General features: G+C 42.5%; 1 protein-coding gene across 2 annotated transcripts in view; it reads left to right on the forward strand.

The window, feature by feature from the left end:
• Positions 1-18,394, forward strand: part of ADAMTSL1 (ADAMTS like 1) — a 470,361-nt gene that overhangs the window by 229,109 nt on the left and 222,858 nt on the right. For both annotated transcript variants that reach the window (XM_027105928.1, XM_027105929.1), the window contains 2 exons: positions 4,510-4,811; positions 11,041-11,170. In XM_027105928.1, the coding sequence (XP_026961729.1) occupies positions 4,510-4,811; positions 11,041-11,170 (432 nt within the window). The remainder of the gene's footprint in view (positions 1-4,509; positions 4,812-11,040; positions 11,171-18,394) is intronic.

Consider the following 18,394-nt stretch of genomic DNA (forward strand, 5'->3'; position numbering starts at 1 on the left):
CAATGACGTATGATGATTTTTTTGTCCCCAAATTACATATTTATGTAAAAGACTTTCTGGTTAATTTGGTATAGAATTACTTAGACAGTATTTTATTTTTCCAATATACTCTTCTCCTGATCCCTCTGTGGCCACTGGTTAGGTGAGAAAATTTTAGAAAGGAAATAATCATGATTCTCATGTGCGTATTAAATAAACATCTGTCAAAGATTGTATTTACCTTATTAATTAATGAAGAAACCAGGAATATGTTACAACCAACTCAAAGGAAATTTAAAAGAACCAAACATATTCAGGCAAATAAGAATACTGAAATGAATTTGTAAGTAGATGCAAAATGGGTCTATCCACAGGACAACCAACTGCATTCCACAAGACACAATCTTCATTTCTATGGGAAAGAATCTCATGATCAATTTCCTGCAGTTTAAAAGTTGTAAAATAACTCACAGTCAATGAAAGATTTTAAAATTGTATAATAACTAGGAACAATGCACTGGACAGACTATTCAGTAATCTTTGGGGTCCCTTTTAAGTTTTTATATTTTTTTCTACACTCTTCAGTTCATTCCCTCCTCTCCCCTCACCCTAAAATCACCAAAAGAAAGAGGAAAAAGAAATCCACAACCCCTATCAACTTATAACTCAAATGTTATAAGATTGAAAACTAAACAAAAATTAAATATTTCTAATGTGATTTTCTGCAAGTTTCAGTTTGCATTTTGAAACTAGAGAATGGGGTGAGGCTCCTAACAGCATCAAAATAACACAACTATAGAGCTACTATATTGTGCTACTCTTATTTTGAATAATCCCAATGATTTTTTTTTTTAACAAGCACTCATATGAAAGGGGGAGAGAGGAAAGGAAGAGGAGAAAAGAAAAAAAAATATCAGGCCATGTGTGTATAAAAGTAGAGCTAAGTCTGGCAAATATCTGCAGTAATGTGAGACTAACCAAGAGTGAACTGTTTCTCTTTAGCATCATATTAAGTAATAGTTTTTATTATTTCAGTCCACGCTTCTGACTCTGTAATAGCCACTAATAAACTAAACCACGTTGGGATTTTCCAGGTGAATTTGATTATCACTCTTTTCTGTTTCATAATAGGGACTGTGGTAATACCTCTAATTAAAGGATAAGTATTTTGGTAGTGAAATGAACAACGAATCTTGCAAACAGAAGACCAGAGAGAAACATAAATTACTTATTTGCCAGGGTTCTGTTCGTTTGTTTGTTTTATCCTGGAGATGGGAAAACTAAATGCAGAAATCATATCAATCATTTCCGAAGCTCAAGCCCACCTTTGACAGAACTCTTATCCAAGCCATTCTTCATCCATCTGGCAATAGTGCTGCTAACCAAAAGAATTCCCAAATTAAACTTCAATAATACACTGTACATCAAAACGATTAATATACTGATTTTTAAAAGACACATTGACTCCATTTTAAAGGTCCCACTTTAAAGGTTCTAACTCAGCAAGAACTACTCAAGATGCGTCTTCTAAACATTGCAGTTAAACCTCCTAGCTCATATGACTGCCCTCTCACTGACCTTGCTTCCTCCCACTTGTGGCCAGAAAGCTCAAGATAGTAAATACAGAGTTGGGAGATCTAGGGATATGGGGGAAGGTTTCACATGAAAAACAGTTATTATTCATTTGGCCGTTTGCACTATTAGATATTTTCCTTTTGAAATACAATCTCCTGCCTTCGGTGAGAGAGAATAGTAAATCATCCAGTGTATGCACTAGAGATATTAAGATGACTGCCAAAAGACAGCACCACTTAAAGACCAAATTGTTCTTAATTGGTGTGAACTTGATGAAGACCTAAGGATAGTGGGTTGGGAGATAAGCCAGTAAGGCTGTTTGACACTTGATAAGGTTCTCACTTGGGAGACATAAAGTAGATTAACCCTAAGTATCCCGACAGTCAAGAATACACACACACACCCTCACACACATATTTCTTTACTTTTTTCATTTAGATGCTACTTTAAAGTAAACAAGTCTTAATCATTGCAGTGAGTTCATGGGGCTTCGGTAGCACCCCTTTTCTACTTAGTGTGCTTTTGGTGTATCTTCCCGGTCCTGGAGAGAGAACAAATGCAAAGTGGTTCATGTTATAGGCAAGGAGAGCGGAGGGTTTCATCTGTGCAGCCTTTATGTTCCAGATTTCATCTGGGACTCACTTTTTATCTAGGAGATAATCCGTAAACAAATCAATTTAGCTACTTGTCATAAGTTTCTATATATAGGAAAAAGATGGAAACAGAGGTTATTGCAACAGCAAAGCTTCCCAAACATGGCCCACAAAGACTAAAATCTTCCCTATCTGGCCCTTTACGGAAAGCTATTTGAGCCTTGGTCTCTTGGAATAGTCACTGAAGAGGGCTATTATAGCTGACAGAACAATAATCCTTCCTGTATGGGAAAAGCTGTTAGGGTGCCATTCTTTCTGAGATCTTGTCATCTTCTTCATTTGAAAACAAAATTCAGGACCACATTATTAAACAAGCATTATTCATCACTGCTGTCAAAGCTGGCAGACTTATCATTTGCTTCTAGGTTTCTCTTATACATAAAATAGTTTGGTATGTATTTTCCTTTCTGTCCACACCTGGGTTGTAAAATTCAGTGCTTGTGTATTTGTTATGATCCTTGTTCCAGGACTCAGGCAGATAGATGTGAACGTGTAATAAGAGGGTTAAAATGATTTCGATGGCAGATTTTGGTTTTATATTCCTAAAAGACTGCTACAGGTAGCGTTATTTAAAGAGGGAAAGACATTTTAATCTTTTAGGATACTGTTTTCCCCACCACGTTCTCTAGGTGCCAGGAGACGGTTAGGAATTCAGAAAAGAGAGAGGGAGGTGACTCTGTGATGAGAATTTCTTGGGAATAAGTCTGGGCGATGCTTCCTCCCTCATGCACCTTCCTGACAAGGTTGTCTGTGGCCTTCGTTCACCCCTAGGGGATGGCTCTTCAAAGGAAACAAGCCTCAGGCCTTTCTTTTTTTTTTTTTTTAACATCTTTATTGGAGTATAATTGCTTTACAACGGTGTGTTCGTTTCTGCTTTACAACAAAATGAATCAGTTATATATATACATATGTTGCCATATCTCTTCCCTCTTGTGTCTCCCTCCCTCCCACCCTCCCTATCCCACCCCTCCAGGCGATCACAAAGCACCGAGCTCATCTCCCTGTGCTATGCTCAGGCCTTTCTTAAAGGGACTCCCTCCATGCCTCAGACACCATGGGTCTGGGTCTCCGGGCCAGTCCCCCTGCTCTGCACACAGCCCAGGCTCGGGCCCAGGCCACATCTTCGTTGTGCTTCTTCCAGTTTGAAAACTTGGATTGGTTTCCTGTTAGAATTTCAGTTTCCCTAAACTAGATAGGAACTATTTTCACTTGCTGAGATTTAATGCTATAACCTTCTTATCACTTCTTTCCTTTTCTGCCAAAGTCAAGGTTAAAGAGCCAGGTTTGCATGCCTCCTCAGCATGACTCCCTGTTCAAAAGCAGTAGGATCATGGAAAAGTAATTTTTTTTTTTTTAATTCCAAAGTCCTTTCTCCAGATTACGATACTAACTTTGTGAAAATGTTAGTGGTTCCCTCTGGGCTTTTTTTCTCTAGGCACTTCTCAAGGTCATTGCAGATATGGCCATTGTTGATTAGTGGGAGGAAGAAAGCCTTTTTGGAATTTGGATATTGTCCTACATTCTAGAGAAACTCAGAGAAAAACCAAGTTCTCCCTAATGTGGCTTTTCTCGGTGGGGAGGCGCTGGAGGCTGTTGAACAAACTCGTATGAATGCAGAGCCCTCTCGTTTACTGTGACATGCCTGTGGATTTAAATTTGTAGCAGGGCTTTTCTCTACGATATAAAAAGAACTTCAGTCCAGACTAATTCAAAGAATGTGTGAGGAACAAGGCTCTGCTCCATTCTTGGAAACTTACAAAAAAACCTCTTTCTCTTTCTGTATATAAATAAATCTTGGGAAGCACATTGAGCAGAAAAGCAAAGAAAGTTACAGAACCTGAAATTCAGACTAAAAACAAAACAAAAAAATACTTCCTTAAATATCTCTGAGGGCTGATTTTGTTAGAGGTTTTAGTATTAGTACTAGTCTGCTGGAAGAATAGCCGGCATCTGCAGGAGGCACAAGTGCTGGGATTTAGATCGATAGAGAAGAAACCAGTTCCCTGCTCCAAAGAGCTACCACTGTGGGTGCAAAGCAGGGAGAAAGCAGGTGGTCTGTGACTGGAATGTCTTCCAGCTGGGGGTTCATATGACACTCACGAAGAAACCAATCCAGAAACAGTGGCAAGTGAGCTCATGAACTACACCGAAGCGCCCAGCACAGGACAGGGTGGCTGAGCCCTGAGCACATCCTGGGACGGCACTGGGCCACGGTGGCAGGTGGGATGAGGACCCTCCCAGTACCCGCGGTCTCCTGCTTGGGGCTTCTCATCCTGTCCTCTTGTTTGCTTGCGGACTGCAGGTTCATCCCAGAGGCCTGGTCGGCCTGCACGGTCACCTGTGGTGTGGGGACCCAGGTGCGAATAGTCCGGTGCCAGGTGCTCCTGTCTTTCTCTCAGTCCGTGGCCGACCTGCCCGTTGACGAATGTGAAGGGCCCAAGCCGGCATCGCAGCGCCCCTGCTACGCAGGACCCTGCAATGGGGAGGTCCCTGAGTTTAACCCGGAAGAGACAGGTGGCCTCTTCGGTGGCCTGCAGGATTTTGACCAGCTCTACGACTGGGAGTATGAGGGCTTCACCAAGTGCTCCGAGTCATGTGGAGGAGGTAAGAAGGGGGATCTGGCTCAGATCCTCGCCACCGTCTTGTCCTTTTTCTGTAACTTCTCTCTCTGCTTGCAACTGTGTCACGTGATTGCCTCTAGTCCAAGAATGATAGGTAGGGGGAGGAAGCCATTCTAAATGTAAAGCGGCCTGAATGAAACACAGATGTATTTCTCTTTGGGCTTGAGCAGCTTTTAGCCTGTCAGCTATGAGTAGCCATCACAAGTAATGCTTTTACTTTTAGTTGGCATTCTGACGTTTTGCAATATATCTTAGCGTATCTGACTGAGGAACAAAGTTGACACTGACCTGGCAACGCTCTCAACATTTACTTTTATTTATCTATGCCCTTGCCTCTGCGCATGTGGTATGAACCAAGACCCAAGATGACAAGCAGACTGCTGTTCCCAAGGACAGGGTACAGCCAATCTGATTTACTCAGCTGATTCCCAAAGTAATATCTATTGACAAAGGGAAAGGGTGTATAAGGGCAATGATAACACTGTGGTTACCTAGAACTGGAAAGAATGTAAAGAATCCTGACCCCACTGCCATTTTATAGATGAGAAAACTGAGATACAGAGAAGCTGAGTGACTTTTTCAAGATCACACAGCTAGTGAGTGACATTTGGGACTAGGCCTGCTGTTTATTTCTCTGTCAAGGGTCTTTTTTCATCATACCTCACTTCTTTAAGCACTTAGAGAGTTCCTGAAGCTTTCTCATTGAATGAATATTATTTAAATAATGTTCAATGTTTCCATGTATATTGACCTGGTTCTCTTAGGTCTAGTTCATGGTGATAACGGATTCAGTGATTTTTCTATTTCAGGTGTTAGTAATGGAACTGTAGTGGGAGAAGAAGGCATTTTAAATCAACAATTAATTCTTTAAGATTACGATCTTTTGTACCACTGTAGAAAATGCATTAGATGCATGTCGACACTGTCTCCCGTGTCTACTCCCAAGAGAGATTTTGATAGGTGAGGAAACGCTAGCTGACTTCCCATCAAATCCCTGTCACTGGCTATCAGTAACCCCAGTTGTCACATTAAGGATCTGCATTCCCAGCAAAGTTTCTTACTTAATTGGTATAAAAATATCTGTATTAAAATTATTTCCCCAAACTGTTTTCTAAACCATGACATTTTGGAAACTCTTTTATGAAAGCATCTTTTCTCATTACTGGGAATGTCAGAATACATGTGCCCAAATTGTTCATGCGTAGTTGAAAAGGAATGGAACAAGTACGAGCAGAGAAATCAATTTTCTCCATTAGGTCGCTTCATAAGCATTTAATAGTCTTGACCTTGAGGTTCTCGTTTTGTTTCTAAGCCTTCCAATTTCAAACCATGGAGTTCTTAAGTGTTTTCATGGAGAGCCTATTATTTTAAAACCTAGAATTTTCCATCTGATTCTGGAAGACAGTTTCTTGGAACTCCGCTAATCCATGTCCTGTGGTGCCCTCCACTCACAATGAGGACATCTTTTCTTCCATGCTTAATGAGGGAGAAGTATTAAATAAGCTTTGGTGATCTCTGAGCCCCAGCAGGAGCTCAGAGGCCAGGTGGAAAGGACACAGCAGTGGCTACAGTTGCTTCTTTCCGACATAGTGAATGACTCAAGAGTTCAGATGGTGTGTATTTATCTCCACTTTCCATGATCATATCCCCAATTTCCATGATCACCTGAATTGAACAATCATGATCTTTAGTCTAAAATGAATGTGCTTTGAATAAGATTATTTACGATCTCTCAGTTATGATTCTCAGCTATAAGTCAAGCCATGAACTTTATGAGCAGATGGGAAAAATGATGCTGTAATGGAATATATAAATGACCAGATACCTTTGTCTTTAAGATTCTAACCATGCTGCTGATCAACCAGGGGTATAAAATTCAAAGCGTAGAGAGTATGTGGAATGTCTTTCATTTAAAAGGTTTTCAGAAGCTATTGATCTGGAAATAAGATTTGTATATTTCATACACAAACGATGTCGGCTTGTAGGAACTGAGCATCTTTGTATAACAGAAAGTGTACATCATTTATATCCAGTTAGGTCTTTATCTGTCGACAACTGTGCACACTTACCTACAGTTGTGTCACTGTGCCAAGGTAATATATCTATGCCTAAAATGTTAAAAGTTGAAAATTCCAAAGTGGTGAAAATATGCTCGGGTCCCATGGTGCATATGATGCCCAAACACACTAAAAAATCATTTTGGTATACGGGATATGTATATTTTGAAGTCATTGTTTGGCAGTAACATTTTATGGTACTACCAACTTTGATCTTTCACTAAGATATAACCCACAAGGTTGAAGATATTTTTAATCATTCCTGCTGAAGCCAATCAAAAATCTGCAGGATTAACACAGAGATTTTAAATCAATTTGGGGTTATAAGACCAGTCTAGCTAATTTTATTGTTTTTGCAACCTCAAGAGATGAAATTGGATAGACACAAAAGTAACCTTTCACCTAGCAGAGGTAGCAACCAGAAGGAGCTAGTTAGTAATTTAGGCTGTAGTTGGTGGCTGCGTTTCCCCAAGCTGTCATCAAATATCATGTAACAATTTTGCTATTCTGGGAGATATAAACACCGAAAATCCCATTTTCTGGAAGATTGAAAGTGAGCCTAACCTGTTCAGATCTGTGTCCTGTTGTCTCACTAACATCTCCTGGGTATATTTTAATTTTCCATATGTGAACGGATAGGTGTAGTCAAGGAGAGTAGATTTGAACCTGAACAGCTTTATTGACCTCCTAGATGGTAAAATCGACGTTAAAATCTAGCCGAAGGGGCTTCCCTGGTGGCGCAGTGGTTGAGAGTCCGCCTGCCGATGCAGGGGACGCGGGTTCGTGCCCCGGTCCGGGAAGATCCCACATGCTGCGGAGAGGCTAGGCCCATGAGCCATGGCTGCTGAGCCTGTGCGTCCGGAGCCTGTGCTCCGCAACGGGAGAGGCCACAACTGTGAGAGGCCCGCGTACCGCAAAAAAAAAAAAAAAAAATCTAGCCGAAGGAAAACTTGAAATTGATTTCAGCAAGTATAAAAGGTGAAATCCTGTGCATCTTGCTCCCTTTTCCTTATGAGTCCTCTCCTTTTGCTTCTGTCAAGAAAGGAAAACTCAGAATCGGAAAGGACCATACATACACGTGTGTTCTGTGTTGGTTTAGAACGTCCTTCTCAGTGCAAAAATTAGCCCATTCCGGAAGTAGCACAGACTTGATGAGCTAACTTCTCACATCCCGGCCCGACTGCCCTGAGTCCAGTATACTGTGAACTGACAGGTGAAGTCTTCACACGTCTTCCCTCTCCAGCTTCCCACACCCCCATGCCAGGGCTGCTCCCTCACGCCACGTTGCTTCCTCCAGGCCCCCATTCCTTCCCACCGTCCCTTGGCCCAGATTGCACGCTCTGCTTTGGAATGCCCTGCCCTTTAGGCATCTCATTCATTAATGCCACAAAAATTTCTTGTGTGTTGACCACAGGGCTGGTCCCAGATCCTCCTTCATTACGACGGAGCTCTGCCCTTAGCCTCCCTCACCCCCCCCATCTAGGAATGCTATGACAACAGACCCTGAATGCAGTGTTGCGGAGGCCGAGGGCATCCTTCTAGAAGACGTTAGATTAGAAGGTAGTAACTCTAGAATGCTTCTTAATCTCAGCATTTAACCAACCCGAAGGTGACTTTTATCCTGAGCTAGGATTATTGGCTGGGGTCATGTGAATGTGTTCTGTGTATCTCAGAAGATTACTGATGTCATTTTAGAAACTTTAACCCTTGCAGTCCCATTCCATGCAGTCCTGAAAGGACCTCAGTTCTGTAAACAAGGATTTCACAAAGTGGAAACAGGTCACATTACTCATACACCCCCAATACATGCCCTGCCCCAAGCCAGCCTTTTCAAGTAAGGCAGGTGACAAAAGCCCTGTGGTCACTTCCTGCCTCGGGGATTGCCAACTCAAATTCATAAGCTCTTCAATAGCTGACTAAAGCCAAAACATATTTTATTTTAGAGTAACATTTAGAATCTCTGGAATACTACCAGGTAGACAAATGAATTGAAACCTTAATTTCAACCAGAATCACAGCTCTAGATTCTGTATGGAACAGTTGGCCTCATCTAGCGCCTTGTCATCATGACCTTAATAATGCCAGACAGTTCTGGTGGGAAGTATCCATGAAGGTATCAACAATTTCTTGTGAAGTGTTTTGCTATATCATCATACTATGAATTTCAAGTGGCTCACTCCAGCTGCAACCAGGAGGACACCCTGGAGTCAGCATTCCAGAATATGATGGAATATCTTGAATGTCTAGCATAAATCTCAAATGCTTCACCCTGAACTGGCCGTGATATATTTAAATTAAATTTTTGAAGCTCGTAAAAGGCTTAGAAAAAAGAAAGCTGACAGGGAAAATATTGTGACTGATTTTTTTTTTTTTTTTTTTTTTTAGTGTTTGATTTGTCAGACTTCCTAGGAAAAAAGAAAGGCGATTGTGATTCAGGCTTTAAAATGTCACTTTTTAAATGGTGGCTTGCTGAGTGACCTCTCGAAGTCAGTGTGACGTCACCTTGGAAAGCATTAGCCTGTTGATTGGGGTGATAACTTCTTGGGGAAACACAGGGTAGGTAGGAGGAGGGAAGCGACAGGGCTGAGAAGTGATAGGTCTGTCGTACTATATTAGGTACTATCTGATGAAGCAATGCAGAAGATTTTAAAAAGAAAATGTATGTGTATTTATATATAAAACTAGTATATGGATTGTCACATACTCTGCTATAACTGCATACAAATATTTAGCAACACATAGGTACATTTAGATGTACATATCTTTATATATATAGCTATGAGTGACTGAAAGCAAATTATCAGGAATGTCCCGTCTCTCTTCTTCTTTAAACTGAATTCTGCTGAGATGATTCCAGACAAATGTCTAGTTTATTCCTGAAGATCTCCAGCAGATGTAACATCCTCTTAGTATTTTTGAATGTTAGCGTTGTCAGTCATTAACGCTCCAGTGCTAAGGCACAGCCACTACAGTTTCACCGTTTATCAACTGTATGACCTCGACAAGTTTTTTCACCCTTCTAAGCCTCAGTTTCCTTATCTGTAAAATGGGGATAAAAGCGGTGCTTGCCTCATGGAGTTGTTGAGAGGATTGAATAGGGCATGTCAGGATCCTAGCCTCAATACTTGGCTAATCATGTTCACTCAGAGGATTTTTTGCTACTGCTTTTATGACTGGGAAGCGGGATGAAATGTCTGGATATTACATTAAATTTAATATAATTTAACGATATTCAATTCATTTGACCAAATTAAAGGTCCATTCATGATAAAAACTCTCAACAAAGCGAGTATAGAGGGAATGTACCTCAACATAATAAAGGCCGTATATGACAAGCCCACAGCTAACATCATACAAAACGGTGAAAAACTGAAAGCTTTTCCTCTAAGATCAGAAACAAGACAAGGATGTCCATTATATCTGGAGACATGGTTACATGTGTCCCTGTCCCATGAAAGCTTCCATGAGAGATCCTACACCCCACCTTGGAAGAGCCAAGTAACTGTACGCCAGTCGCTCCTCAAACCCCTGTTTTACTAGGTCTGTAGTTAGGGGCATGTGGGTGACAGTGGGAACATTGGCTTCCATGGATGTCACTCGTCATTAGGCATCTTGTTCTCTTTCGTTGTTCCAACTTGCCAAGCTGCTCTAGGTCACTAAAGAAATGAACCCGAATCAGAAGGAAACCAGCAAAGCCCTAGATGCAAGGCCCCAGGAGCACAGCAATTTACAGAATGCTGGACATTCAAACACGGCTCTGGGCCTGCCTTCCAAATGCCGTCATCTCCTGTTGATTAGAATACAATGTGTGAAGGTCTTGGGGTCATTACTTTGGTCAACCTGCTCTCCTTCTGCTTTAAATTATCCTGTTTCAGCACTGGCAGCTGCATAGCCGGGTGGCATCTTTTTAAGCGTTTCAGCAGTGCTGGGAGCAGCCTCCCCACTTTGGCGGAGTTGCCCTCCTTAAGGGGCACAAACTTCTGAGTGCTTTCTTCAGACGGCTCGATGCCTGACGAGATGGGCAGTCCCGGACTCTCAACTGCCTGACACGCAGCGAGTCCTCCCAGTCGCAGAGACCTCCCACCAGCTGCCCCGTCTACACTTGCTCACCGCCCACACGCCCACTCTGGCCTTGACAGTGTGATCTGTACACAGGTGTCCAGGAGGCGGTGGTGATCTGCCTGAACAAACAGACACGGGAGCCCGTGGATGAAAACCTGTGCGTGACCAGCCAGCGGCCGCCCCAGCTCCTGAAATCCTGCAGTTTGGATCCCTGCCCAGCAAGGTAAGAGGCGCACTGGCCGCCCTGCTGCCCAGGAGCATGTTCAGAACGGGGTACGTCTGTCCATGGGCAAGACCAGAACGCTTATTGTTACCCAGTGTTTTGAAAACCAGTTAGCGTCAGTTCAAACTTTTAGTCAAATCCACTTGAATTTAATTGAAACCAGGGCTTCGGAATTCCAGCCCAGTGGTCCAGGGTGCAGAAGCTCATGCTCCGTGCACTGAAGCAAAGCCCCGTGGTGTGGCTGGTATGTGCACGGGCCCCACTGCTGCTTTCTCCTGGAGGGAATGAGAACTGACTACAGGCTTTACGGTCTCTGCCACCTTTCAGCCTGTGCCCCGAGCCCTCCCACCCTGGTAACAGATTGGCTTGCGGATTGCAGGAACTGAAGGATCTGGGTGGTATAACTGACCCACCATGAAATCTATATGCACACACAGCATGCGGATTCATTATAGCATGATCGGGGGTGTGCGTCTGTCATTCCACATGCATAAAATCAATTAGAGCATATCATTGTTCAGCCCTGCCTGGGTCTCATTATTATCCAACCTTGAGCCTTAGTTCATCAATCCAGTCACTGCTTCAGCCTACGCAATGTTATGGGGTCTTGAGAGAATTTCCTTCATACACGTGTTTGGAGCAAGTCTCCCATCTCATCTATGATTCTGGTTTCAAAGGGGAGACACTTAAAGAAGCAAAGCCAGACTTTCAAGTCTGCTGATGGGCTGAAGAATGTTCCCGGATCATGTCCTACATACGGAGAGCGTTGCTATTTCTGAGGGATATTTCTTCTGTTTCTGCAAGGTATCATGCGAGAAGCAATGTGTTGCCTACAGGAATTAACGATAGTTTTCTGGTCGGGCTAATGCTGCCTGTCTTACTTCGCAGCCGACTAGATGCCTTTCTCGGGGACTTAGAGGATACAGACTGCAGGCCTCCTCGGATCATCTCAGGGCACCATCCCACAGTGACACTCTCCTGCTCATCACCAGAGTTATTCTGTATATTAGTCTGAAGGGTGGGCCTGGCTTCCCTCTGCAAGTGCAGAAATGACGAGGGCCACTAGTGCCGTATTCTCCAAGGCAACCAGAAAATCAGTTAGCCACTGCTGGGGGCACTACCCCACCCATGGGAGTAACAGCGTAAAATAGAGTCAAGAGCTGGGCCAAGAAAAACCTAGATCCAGTGCATAGAATATTGAGACACCTCTTTTTCTCTCCCTGTGCACATCTCTGTCCCGACCTCACTTTATCAGTGAGTCTAAGACCTTGCTGCATGGGCAAGGGATCCAAACCCCTCCATTTGACTGCAGTCTTCTTAATAGGAAGCAGCAGAAGACGTACAGCAGGGACAGCCTGCAAGGGCCTTGGCTGGCAGGTCAGGAAGCCTGGCCTCTCATCCTAGCTCGGCCACCCACTAGCTGTGTGACATTGGGCAAGACGTCTGCCCCTTCTGTTTCCGTATCTGCAAAATAAATTAGCTGCGCGAGATAATCTGAGGTCACCACGTCCTGCTCCAGTAATCCCATAACTCTTCACGGCTCTGTAGGCAGGAGCGTTGGACTGCTGTTACTACTGCTTTGTGCTGATGATTGAAATCATTTCTGTTCTACTTATTTACCGTCACTTTAAAAACAAGCATGAGGGTCTTTCTAACCACATTCCAGTGGTGTAATGACATCCAAATGCTGTGATGAGCTGAGGCATGGCCGAGGAGTCAGTAGCTGGGACAGACTGCGCATCTTCTGGGACTTACAACCCCTAAACCCCTCCCTTCCTGGGGCAGCAGAAGGAGTAGGACACAAGACGTTACTTCCCACCCTCCAAGTACTGATTACGGTTAAATTAGATAAGCTTAATTTACAACCTTTTTATTGTCTCCAGGACAAGGACTCTTTTGGGCTTAACGTTATTGCATTTGCTCCAGGTCAACTCAGTGCTTTAATGTCCACCAGCGAACCGTCAGACTGACAGGCTGGATGTCTTACTGCGCGCAGGCATGGTTTTCTTGGGCTAACTATACGTAGCTGAGTGTTTGTAGAATGATGCTAATTGAAACAACAAAGGGGACCAAAGTGGCCTGATGTGACTCACTCTCTTTACCTCCCATCCAAGAGCCAAAACAGAGTTTCATCTTAAAAATGAGAAGTGTATAGAGGTGCGTCTCCTGTGGAATATTTCAGTCTGACATCGGGGAAGATCCCTCCTTCGGAATGTTGATGTCAGATGTGTATGAAAGAGAAAATGTATTAGTAGGGGCGTGGCAGTGTGTCGTTTTCCCAAGCACCTTCTATTCATTTGGGACTCATTTAAACCTTTAATTCACAATTCTTATTGTACGTGGATCAGTGTTCCCTGCACATTGACAGTGATCCCTGTATTCCCTGATGGGCTGCCAGTTTAAAAAAAACCATAGCATTTTCTGTGGAATATACAGAAATGATGTTCTGAGTCTTGGTCACTGGGCCTATGTCTCTAAGAGGTGGCACTGGTTAAGAGAAGTAGCTTTTCCAGGAAGTTATTTGTCCTACTGAACACCAAAGGAAGCTGCTTTTCTTCTTGTGTGTGATATCAGATCACACAGAGAATACCACAGACGCTAGAGGGAATGTCCTATCTGGGCAATCTTTCTGAGATGAAACTCACCTTCTGATTTCCTCTGTGTGATCGACAGAGCTGGTATCAGAAGCACATGTCCAACTTTCACCAGGTTCAGGCAGGTATATTCTCATGCCTGGCTATTCACAGCAGGAAGGCCGTGTTCTCAAACACGATGTATTTTGATTGTACCAATTTGTGTGTGCACATGGACTGCCTGCATTTTTTAGGACACATAAAAAAATAGTAGTCTCTTGGAGAGGACTAGATTTTTTTAATGCAGATTTAATTTTTTATTGAAGTATAGTCACTTTACAATGTTATGTTAGTTTCAAGTGTATAGCAAAATGATTCAGTTTTATGTATATATATAATACATATATATATACACACACACACACATATATATACGTATTCTTTTCCAGAGTCTTTTCCATTATAGGTTATTACAAGATTTGAGTATAGGTCCTTGTTGTTTATTTTATATATAGTAGTGTGTATCTCTATTTTCTATATAGTAGTGTGTATATATTAATCCCAAGCTCCCAATTTATCCCTGCCCCCCCATTCCTCCTTTGGTAACCATTAGTTTGTCTTCTATGTCTGTGAGTCTATTTCTGTTCTGTAATTTGTTTGTATCGCTTTTTAGATTCCACACATAGGTGACATCATATGATATTTGTTTTTGGCTGACTTAACTTCATTTAGTATGATAGTCTCTAGGTCCACCCCTGTTGCTGCAAATAGCATCATTTCATTCTTTTATATGGCAAGTAATATTCCATTGTATATATGTACCACATCTTCTTTATCCATTCATCTGTCAGTGGACATTTAGGTTGCTTCCTTGTCTTGGCTATCATAAATAGTCCTGCTATGAACATTGGGGGTTATCTATCTTTTCGAATTCGAGTTTTCTCCAGATACATGCTCAGGAGCGGGATTGTTGGATCCTGTGGTAACTCTATGTTTAGTTTTTTAAGGAACCTCCAGACTGTTCTCCATAGTGGCTGCACCAATTTACATTCCCACCAACAGTGTAGGAGGGTTCCCTTTTCTCCACACCCTCTCCAGTATCTATTATTTGTAGACTCTATAATGGTGGCCATTCTGACCAGTGTGAGGTGGTACCCCACTGTAGTTTTGGTTTGCCTTTTAGAATGAGTGATATTGACCATCTTTTCATGTGCCTGTTGGCCATCTGTATGGAAGAGGACTAGATTTTAAAGTCCTTGCTCTCAGCTTTATGTCTTAATCCTCCTCTCTATCCATCTAGCGCCTAGCGTACCGTCTGACACGAAGTAGGTGCTTATTAAGTGCTTATTGAATAAATGAGTATAAGGACTATAGGGTCAAATTTTTTCCATAGCAAAATGCTTCGACCCTAATAAGTGCGCTCTCTCCCCTCCATCCTTCTTATCCTGTCCCTCCCACCCAACAGATGGTGCTGAAAATGTTATTATTAGAGTCTCTTCTTTATGTTTAAGGCTTTACGTATCGATTTAAAACATAAATAGCCTTCAGATAAATAACCCTTTATGTTAGCAGCCATGTATGGCAAAGTATCCTCGGAGTAAGAATACGAAGACAAGCTTTTATCAGAGGGGAGAGTGGACACCCAGGGAGGGGTTTGACTGTCGGGAGCATTGGAAGGTAGTACAGCGAGGCCAGGTATTAATCCCTTAACGACCTGGCCTACCATTGGCCAGAAGAAATTAGGACCATGGTTGCTTATGAGCTGACAATTGTGAGAATTCTGCATCCAAGTTGATAGCAAAGAAGGTATCAGCACACGGAAGAAAAATTATTTTAGGTGCCTTTACCACCCTCTGAGTAATCTGCGTCTAGAAGCCCCCCAACCCTGCCCACCTTCACTGGTGGGTTAGATCCATGTAAGGGAAGAAATATCCAAAAAGGAGCTAAGGTCAGTCATTAGGAAAGTGGTCAGCCTCCTGTTTCTACTTTAAAAACTAAGTATTAGAGTTCTACAAGTGATACATGAATATTCTCATTCTTTGACACTCAGGCACAGCAGAAGTTGTGAAGAAAGAAAGGCACATTCTCCCCTTTCACCACCACGCTCTACAGCTCCACACCCTTCTTCTCCCACAGAAAATCACTGTTAATGGTTCAGTACTTTTCCAGACCTTTTTCCATGCATTTGTATATATACATGAACATATACAAATGTATAAGATTTTCTTCCCTTTGTAAATGAGATCGGATTATGCATATTGTTTGGCAACTTGATTTTTCCCTTAATAACATGCACTAAACATCTTCCCCGTCCCTGAGACCACCAAAATAAAAACCCGCAGGTAGATTAAGACCTGTGTTCAAATCCCGCTCTGTCACATTTAGCTGTGTGGCCTTCGAGAGCTCATACTCCTTTTCGGATCCTCAGATTCTTCATCTCTAAAATAGGATCATAGTAGACACTTAGAAAAATTAATTCTCTTCTCCTTCCCCTTTCATTTTTGGTGAGAAATATTTTTAGTTTGTATTCAGGACTTCAATTTGATTCAATTTTCTCTTTTATTCAACTACGTCTTAATAATTAAGCTTTACTGACCATCCCCCTGGTTTATAATAGTTATGACACGAGCAGCCAAGGAAAGCCAGAAAGCACTCCCTTAAAAGAAAAAAAAAAAAAAGGAGTCTGACTGTTATTAATTATAAACATTTGATAGCTCGGCCAGCGTGTGTTGAAAAGATTTGGTAAACGTACGTGGAGGAGGGGAAAGAAGTACGCAATGAAAGCCAGATGGCTGAAAATGAAGGAAATTCCAGGCAATTTCTGCAGCTTTGTTCTAACATACTTTTTAAACTAAACTTTTATTTCTCTGCAACAGAGAACAGCTGAGTGGTGCAGAATAGATAAACAGTGAAGGGGGGGGAAAGAAGCCCATGATTCCAGGAATAGTACTTGGTTTCTGCCCCCCACCCCAATCCCATTCCCTTTTCTCCGACCTAGGGTGGTTCCTAGGACCAGCAAGAACTATAAAAGAAGTTTGAGGATCCCTATCTGAAACGCGAAAGTTAAGGAAAAACATCTTAAAGATCACAGAGTGTCCTCTTTAAAAGCAAACTGCAGAATGCCTATTTTATTGTACACTAACAAAATCCCTGCAGACCAGCAGCAAATGATTTCCAATTCCGAATTTTCTTTTATATTAGCCTAAAACGGCCACAGCAGAAGGTGTCGCCCTTTTACACGACCGTGTTTTAATTTACTTGATGGAACTTTCAAAGCTTTCCAGGAACCGACCCCTTTGACAATTTGTTTTAAGGGTTACCGTTTCAACACGCTCTCTAAATATTGGTTTACCTTTTGCTGGGTTCCCAAAGTTTCCACATGCTGCCTTTTGTCCATGCTAACTTTTAAGTGCTCAAAGCAAAAGCACACCAAAGCTCACTGACGTCCACAGAAATTGAGTCCAGATTTGGAGGCCGTGTTCAGACGTCCTTAGAAATCTAATACTACTACTATTGTCATCCTCTTTGGGAAATCCAGATGCATAATTATACTGTCTCTCTCTTTTCTTCCACTGATGGACAGAAGAACCTGCCAAGACCTGTTCCTTAACAGCTGGGCCTGATTGGCTCAGTGGCAGCCTCTGCTATTTCTCTACCCAGGAATGTGCTGGCCTAGTGATCAGAATTGTCCCCAGCAGCATTTTGACATCAACAAGGGTAACCACCACATGTATGCTTGCATTGGGGCTTAAATCTTCATTTCTCCTAATGAGAGCCCTCTCCATGGTCACACATCACCTGTTATATCAACCACAGACCTCTGTGAAATGAGCTTTGCTGGTATTAGAAGTTACCAGCATAGATTTAGCTGTTGCATGAATCTGGGGTAAAAATCGAGGGATTGGCTCTACCTTCTCGTCATGTCACTTGATGAGGGAAGCTCTCCTTGTTTCTTAACATCGATGTGGTTGGACAGCCTTTTAGACCGCATAATTCTGCCTGGACTCTGGCAAAGTCGTTATACAAACCGTTGACTGAAATTAACCTTCTGCACGACAAAAAGTACAGCAGAAAGTGTGTTACGTCTCAATTCAGTAAAACATAAAAATGCACTGGGCATCTTCATGCACAGCAGTCTGCTTGTATTTGGTCCTCAGAAATGACTAGAAGACAAAACCTGTTCTAACAGAGTTACCAGCTATTGGAGGAAGATTTCAAAACAGTAACTTCTGTGAGTGAGGCAAGCACAAGGTTCTGTGGGAGCGTGAGGCTGAGGGGAAGGCTTCCTGGCGGAGGTGACGCCTGTGCTGAATCATAACGCATGAGCAGGAGTTACCCAGGTGAAGAAGGGAGAGAAGAGATGTTACAGGCATAAAGAAAAACATGGACACAAAGGAAAGGACAAGAAATGGAAGCTAGTGTTAGAGGGTGGGCAGGGACCAGCTGCAGGATAGCCCAGTACGCTAAGTTAAGTTGTTTGGACTTTACGTCCTATAGGCAATGGAGAGCCATTAAGGGGAGTTAAACAGGGGAGTGGAACAGTCAGATTTGCTTGGAGAAAGATGACTCTGGCTGCTCATCCAACAGAGCTAAAGTAGTAACAGTGGCTAGCTTTTATTGCCTCATAGGCATCTGCTCTTTTTCTCATGCA

The sequence above is a fragment of the Aethalodelphis obliquidens genome, unplaced genomic scaffold (genome assembly GCF_003676395.1).
Source record: "Aethalodelphis obliquidens isolate GAN/ISIS:26980383/991018 unplaced genomic scaffold, ASM367639v1 scaffold7, whole genome shotgun sequence".
Taxonomy (NCBI): domain Eukaryota; kingdom Metazoa; phylum Chordata; class Mammalia; order Artiodactyla; family Delphinidae; genus Aethalodelphis; species Aethalodelphis obliquidens.